Genomic DNA, 7,447 nt, shown 5'->3' on the forward strand with positions numbered 1-7,447 from the left:
CTCTGTGGTTTCCCTGGTGAATTGTGTGCTTTTCACACACATTATGCAATGGGAAGGAACACATTTTTAAGAGCAAGACACCCTGTTGCTGAAACTATTTGATTTTTTTGCCTATTTTTAGCAGAAATTTCACTCTTATCGTTGTCTCCAGCTCTTGCTTCTTTGGTGAAGCCACATGTTTTTGGGTAGGAGGGTCAAGACAGTTTGTTCCAGCAGTGTCATTGCCTTTATCTGGCGTTGGGCATCGCAGCGAAACCGTTTCTGTTTCTGAGAAATGAACCTTCCCCTTGAACCATCCTTTTTCTTCTCTCTCTGCAAGGCACAGGGAGTTAAAATCAGTTGTGGCACGAGCCATAAATTGTTTTTCCAGGCTTGGAAGCAGGGATAAGTTAGGTTTTATTGTTCATATGCTTATTTGAATGCCTGAATAAGAGCATGTTGACAGGTAGGAGACAGTGTTAGGTACAAATCTAAATATTAGTGTTTTCTTTGAGCCCCTGTAGCTTGTCAGGAAACAATCCAAACCAGCAACATCTTCATTTCCAGAGAACTAACACACCATCACTTAATGACAGGCTGCCAGGAGAGTGAGTAATTCAGCACCCTCCAGGCTTGAAGGCTTTCTTGACAGGGAGCCGGTAGGATCTGTTGAGCTGCTGCTCTAAAACCTGGATTTTTAGATAAATTGTGGTGCATGTGCTGGAAAAGGGGAATGGCTTGACTTGGAGGGTGGTTTCAAGGTCTGCAAGAGCAGAGCCTGAGGAATGATGCGGGGGTGGAACTGATTTTTGGGGTCTTCACCAGATGTTAATCAGTGTTGGATCAACCCATGGGTGTTAGGGACAGGATGAGCAAGGAGCCCTTGCTCTGCTTTGGAGTCTCAAGTCTATTTTGTTTAGAGGTTTTGGATGGAGAGAAGCAGGGTGGGTATAGAGGTGACAGTGAGCCTGCAGAGATGTTGGGTGTTCCCTACAGTCCTTGGATAGACACAGGGGTGGGCCCTGAGTCTGGGGTCTTGGGATGTTGGGGAGGCTGGAGGGTCTGCTGTGCAGGGGACAGCAGGTCCACAAGGAGCCCACGTGCTGGTTTGCTGTTGAGAGCTGCTGATACCTTTACCTGCTGTTGAGAGTTGCTGATACCTTTTAGGAAGAGGTGTGGGGGGCTCTCCCTTCCTCACCAAGGCACTGAGGTTCCTGCTGGGGCTGTGGGACACCAGGAGATCCAAGTCCTCTTAAGGGGTGTGATTGGTGCAGGTGAAGGGGGATGCTGCTGGTGGGGAGGTCGACCAGTGGGATGGGTCTCCTTGAGGTGGAGAAGTCTGTTTGTCTTCCCTCCCCAGGCTGCACTGGGTGTGTTTAATTACCTTTTTTTCTGGATTGCTTCCTGTTCCTAAAGTCTTCTTGTCTGGAGTAGGATGTTCCTAAGCTTAAATATAAATATACACTTGAACTCTTTCCTGATTACTTTTTTTTTTTTAACTTGGGGATCTCTATGTGGGATCACATCTAAATTTTACTGTGCTTTGCTTCTTTGCGTAGCATTAAATGCCTTCTCTACACTAGACTTGTGAAGACTTGCCTTTTACAGCCTGTCTGGCATCAAACCCTCATCCTCTACCAAAAAGAAACCCCCCAAAACCTGGCACTTCCCAGGGTGGCCGCTCAGAGCAGGAGGTGAGCAGCACTGCCTGGGTGCCCCTGCAAGATCAGAGTGTCCTCCGGTGTCCCGGGAGCTCCCGAGGCAGCTGCAGGCCCTTCAGAATTGCCTTCTGGAATAGTGAGGAAAGAAAATTTAATTAAAAAGCCAAACTAGTGTTTGTGGTTTGGCTGTGGGCAGTGCTTTCTCCAAATAATGGGTTGAAGAGCAGTGGAGCAGGAACCTCGCTCTTTGTGTCGCCTCTGCTGTGGGATGGAAACAAAACACTGCTTTGCAAACACTTCCGTGCAGCAAAGGTGCTTTTTTCTTAAATAACCCGGCCTCTCAGTTAAGTTACTTGCTTACGAATCTCTCAGCTTTCAGTTGAGACCTCAGGAAACCATTTCTGAGCATAAAGCTTCAAAGGGAGGGGACCAGCTGTGAGTCCCTGCAGCTGCGGAGCCTGCGCAGGTTTTGCAGCAAGGGGTTTGCCTGCACCCCGGGGGTTACTGGTGCTGACTGCTGCTCTGAAATGTTTACTGGGAAGGGAAGGGCTCCTACGTGCCACATCCCCAGCCCTGCTCATGGGATCTGGCCAGGATGATTCCTGGGGGATGGAGGAAGATGTTTGCTCATGTCCAGCCAGACCCACCTTCCTGCGCAGGGACGGGTCGTGTCTGTGGCTTTGAAACGCAAACCAGTAAACATTTTGTGTTCCAGAAATGTGGGTATTTAAAGAGAGAGAACTACAACCAGAGGAAATGGTTGTTTGGGGCCTGTCCCTCTTGTTTTACCACGGCTGATAAGAGCTGCTGCTTGGCTATGCCCTCCCTGCCATTGGGATTGCAGGAGCCTGGGTTCTGCCCTCGTGTTTCTAAGGGAGGGATGTGCATCCAGCCTGTGTTTTGATAATGATTCTCACAAATGTCTCCATTCTAAACAAACACAGTAGGAAGCAGCTCCAAAACAGACTGCTCTGGCAGCTGGTGCAAAAGGGAGCTCACACGTGTCGAGTGGTCGTGGTGGGCTGGTCTTGCAATGTGTCCATCCTGCTTGGTGTGTGTTGGGGCATCAGGAGCTTCACCCTGGGGGTTGGCTATGGGGGGGTCTGTCCTGCATCGTGGGGTGATGAGCATCTGGCCAAATGTAGCTTGTTCCCCCTTGCACCACCCTGTAGCATCTCCAGGAGTTCTTGGAGAGCTGTTAAGAGCATGAGTTACTATGAACTAGGTGATATATTGGAAACAATTTATTCACTGAAAGGGTAATTAAACACTGGAATTAGCTGCTCAGGGAGGTGGTTGAATCTCCATCCCTGGAGGTGTTTAAGAGGTGTGTAGATGTGGTGCTGAGGGACATGGCTTAAGCACTGTACTTGGTAGAGTTGGTTAGTGGTTGGTAGAGTTGGGTTATGGTTGGACTCGATGATCTTACATCTCTTTTCCAGCCAGAAGGATTCTGTGAACAGGCTGGGGTGGCTCTGCAGATGTGTGTTGCTAACAGGACCAGCAGCATCCCCAGCAAGGACCTGTGGGGAGAAAGGGGGGACAGCACCAGGAGCTGCAGGGGCAGGTCACCCTCCTGCTGCTATCTGCAGACCCATCACAGCCCTGTCACCCCCCCGGGGGCACACAGCCTCTTCAGAACCAAACCACAGGCCCTGCTCACGCTGTAATCCTGCTCTGGCCCTGCTAAACCGGCACTTAACCTCAATTCTGGCCCTGTGATCTGGCAACCAGCCCACACCCTGCTCACTTGCTGCTAGTTGCAGCTCCCAAGTGCTCCCTGAGAGCTGTGAGCCCTGTGGCCAGCAAACCCTTGTGCTAGGAGCTGTTTTCTGTGGTTGGGTTTAACTTGCTTTGGGGATGATTTTTGCTGTCCCTCCCAGTGAGCAGCTGGCATGAAGCTGTCCCCTCCTGGAGGGTGGTGGCACCCAGCTGGGTGCTGCATGGATCTGCTGTAGCCATTCCTTGGATTGTGCAGCTTTCCTGCAGAGCCCACTCTGGGATCATCCTGCAGAAACAAACTCCTGCAAGGCACCCAGGGAGGAGAAGGGATGCAGTGTGGTTTTCTGCACATCTCTCTAGCTCGGAGCTTTGCTGTGTCTGGGTTTGGCATCTTCTTTGCCTTGTGGTGTCCCCATTGCAGCCAGTGCCTGTGGATACATCCAGGCTGGCTGCTCGGATCCCCCTTTTCTCAGTGCAGGTGGAAACCAGTGGCCTCCACTTCTCTGATGGGTTTGGAGGAGCCCAGAGCAGCTCACCAAAGGAAGATGGTGGGTGAACCTGGTTTCTGCAGGGGACCAGGCTAAAAACGGACCCTACAGCTCATCCTCAAAGCTGGCTGGTGGGGCTCAGCCCAACTGAAGGTGTCTCAGAGAGTCCAAAGAGCCTGTCCCAAACCTCACACAGCTCTGAATCCCTCTGGTGGGAGCACAGACCCTGTGGGTTTCCATCCCTACTTTTAGAAAGATCTTTCTGCAAAAAAAACCCCAAACAAACAAAACAACACCTGAAAAACCTAAAATTGAAAACAAAACCTTGTCAAGCCAGGAAATTTGCATTGCTGGGGAAGCAAAATCAGTGAAGGTCTGTAGTGCTGCTTTGTTTCAGCCACAGCTTTAGGAACAATACGAAGCTTTGGCATTACCTACAGGGGAAGGGCACTTTGGAAAGCAAGGAGGGCTTTTCTTCTTCAAGCACTCTAATTATTCTGGCAGTCTGGATGAGTGAAATTAAAGTTGTCGAGTTCAATAACACATTGGAAGGTGACATCTTGAAATGTGGCTTCATTTTGAGGGTGTCTTTTGAGCAAATGTTTGTGTGCTGAGGCTTGGGCTGGGGGGATTGGGAGGCATATTGGATTATGGGCTATTTGCTCTGTGTAAGCAGTGGCAATTTATTGCTGCAGATACATGTGATGCAACGTGCAAAGATTAGTTCTATCCCCTCTAAAGCATGATTATTTTGGGTCCTCTTTATACCTTTAAATAGATATTCTTCTCATGTGATTTCCATCTTTTTGTGTCAACAGCCCAGGCTAAAGTTGAAATAAACATTGCATCAGCTTCACAGCACAGGCTCTGAAGAAATCTGCTCCCCTCTGTGGGGGTTGTTTGGAACCTTTTCATTTTACATGTTTCCAATGTGCAGTGCAAAGATTTTGTGAATCCTGAAGGCTGCTCTGCTTCACTGGACCTTTCTTCTGCTGAGCATCTTCTCTAGTTGGTCAGCACTGACTAGTCCCAGAGCATCAGTGGGGTTCATCATGTTTCAATATCCCTCTTTTAAGTTCGTAGTGAGGATCTGTGGCCTCTTTCAGGGATATTTAGAAATGAGCAGCTGTTAAATTTGTTGTGGCTGTGCAGTTTTTGGCTCTCAAGTAGCAGGTTTCTCTTCCAGTTGCAGTGGTGGAGAAGGATGCTGAAACCCTGCAAGCCAGTGTGGGCTCTCTGGGGTCTTGGTGTGGCTTGGTAGTAGAAAGGTTGCCTGGTCCTCATGCAGTTGGACTCAGATGATCTTAAAGGTCTTTTTCCAACCTGAATGATTCTGTGATCCTCAGCTGCTCTGCTCCCACAGCCTGTGCTGCTGGAACAGGGACCTGAAGGAACAGAGGATCCCAGGAGAGCCCTGTGGAACAAGACCTGCCATCTCTTCCCCTTTCCCTAGTCTTATTTCTATGTTTCCATCATGGGCTCTTGCCAGGCTACAGACCTGGTGCCAGGGCACTGAGCAGTGTCCTCCAAATGGTGGGAGGGCAGATGTCACCAGAGATAGTTCTACCAAAGCAAACCTTAACAGAATGAGTGATCTGTTTGTACTTAATGACTTTATAGCAGGACAGGGTGGTATGAGTGGGGAGCGTGGTGTGTCTGTGCCTGTGGCTTGGTTTGAATACCTGAACAGCAGACTTAAATGTTGGGAAGCTCTTGGCTGAGACCTTCTGTGCCCCTCTTACAGCACCAACATGACAACAGAGAAGAGCCCGGCGGCGGACGCCGACAGCTCGGGGCAGCAGCAAGCCAAGGAGGAGGAAGGAGCTGCTGAAGCACAAAAGCAAGAGGCTTCCCTCGAGGAAGGGGCTCGGCAGAGGTCGGAGGGGCAGAAGCAAAAGGCCTCCAACGGCGACACCCCCACGCACGAGGAGCAGAGCAAGAAGGAGCGACGCAGCTCTGAGGGCCGCGGCCTCTCCCGCCTCTTCTCATCCTTTCTCAGGAGGCCCAAGTCTCAGGTGTCCGAAGAGGACAAAGACACTGATGCTACTAAAGAGGTGGGAGGTGACCAGAAGGACCCAGGGTTAGGAGCCAGCCCTGATGAAGACGTCCTGGTGAAAGCCCCAATTGCAGCTCCTGAGCCGGAGCTGAAAACAGACCCGTCGCTCGATCTGCATTCCCTGAGCAGTGCAGAAACACAGGTAAGGTGCCCTGCTCAGGGTGCTACCTTGTGCTCTTGGAAATGTGTCTGTTTAAACAAAAACTTCATGTCCCAAGATGGTAAACGTGACCAGAGTAATTCATGAGATGCTGAAAAGAGTTTAGTCAGCTCCATGTGAGACTTTAGAGCACCTTCCAGTGCCTGAAGGGGCTCCAGGAAAGCTGGGAAGGGACTTGGGACAAGGGCAGGGAGGGAGAGGACAAGGGGGGATGGACTAAAAGTGGGAGAGGGAGATTGAGGTTGGACATGAGGAGGAAATTGTTGGGTATGAGGGTGGTGAGAGCCTGGCCCAGGTTGCCCAGGGAAGCTGTGGCTGCCCCATCCCTGGCAGTGTTGAAAGGCAGGTTGGATGGGGCTTGGAGCAACCTGGGCTGGTGGGAGGTGTCCCTGCCCATGCAGGGGTTGGATCTAGATGATCTTTAAAGTCCCTTCCAACCCAAAAACATTCCTATTATCATCTGCTTCCCACTCTTGCATTCCTGTATCACAGTGTTCTGCAAAGTACCTGCTCCTGAACTTGTGCTCACGCTTCACAACAAAACTTAAAATGCCCTGTGTTGACTTTTTACTCTGCTGGGGCATGGGAAGTCACATCAGAACCAGGGTTCAAATTCATAATTCAAGACAGAGTTGCTGCTTGTTGGGATGTCCTTGGTGTGCAGGAGAAAGCCAGTTCAGTGGTATGAGGTGGGGATTGCAAGAAGACATGGATTTGGGAGAGGGCTCCTTCAGCCTCAAGAAGCACAGGCATTTCCCAGCTTGGTCTTCTGCTCAGTCCAGGCTGGTGCTGAGCCTGCCAAATACAAATATTTTTTGCTTATGCATCATGTAGACAGGGATTTTTGCCCAGCACGTGGGCTGAGCCCAGCTCCTGGTTACTGTCTAATGTCTGCTCTGTACAGCCAGGGTAATTTTTCATGCCAGATTTAAGGGTTTTTAATGTGTGGTAGAAACTGAGGCCCACAGGGAGACCTTCACAGACCTGCAGCTGGTTATTGATCTGAGGAATATCAGATGCCCTCTCTTACTCCTCGGGTAACTGCAGCTCTGCTGTTACTAGTGCAGCTTCCCAGAATTAGAGAAAACCTCACGCCCCTTTTCCTGAAATGCAGATTTTGTAAAACCCAACCAGCCTCTGTGTGTGGCTGGAGCCACAGCACCTTCTGTGCTGAAATCTGCATGACTTGTCTTCACGTTTTGAGTGGGCTCAGAGAGGTGTTTGTTACAAGTATGCAAACTCTAGGTTTCACCTGACTTTTTTGAGCAGTACTTTACAAGGGAGAGCATTCCCAGTTCCAAGCAGTACCCATAAATCCTCCTCCTTAAAATTACAAAGGTGTAGAGGAGGTGGCAGGTAAAACCATTTTCTTTCTTTCCCT

General features: G+C 50.0%; 1 protein-coding gene across 2 annotated transcripts in view; it reads left to right on the plus strand.

Annotated features, from left to right (window-relative positions):
* The first annotated feature begins 5,601 nt into the window (after positions 1-5,601).
* The window catches only part of EPB41 (erythrocyte membrane protein band 4.1), a 51,817-nt gene continuing 49,971 nt past the window's right edge, over positions 5,602-7,447 (plus strand). For both annotated transcript variants that reach the window (XM_010008199.1, XM_010008207.1), the window contains exon 1: positions 5,602-6,048. In XM_010008199.1, the coding sequence (XP_010006501.1) occupies positions 5,602-6,048 (447 nt within the window). The remainder of the gene's footprint in view (positions 6,049-7,447) is intronic.

The sequence above is a fragment of the Chaetura pelagica genome, unplaced genomic scaffold, assembly GCF_000747805.2.
Source record: "Chaetura pelagica isolate M959 unplaced genomic scaffold, ChaPel_1.0 scaffold840, whole genome shotgun sequence".
NCBI lineage: Eukaryota > Metazoa > Chordata > Aves > Apodiformes > Apodidae > Chaetura > Chaetura pelagica.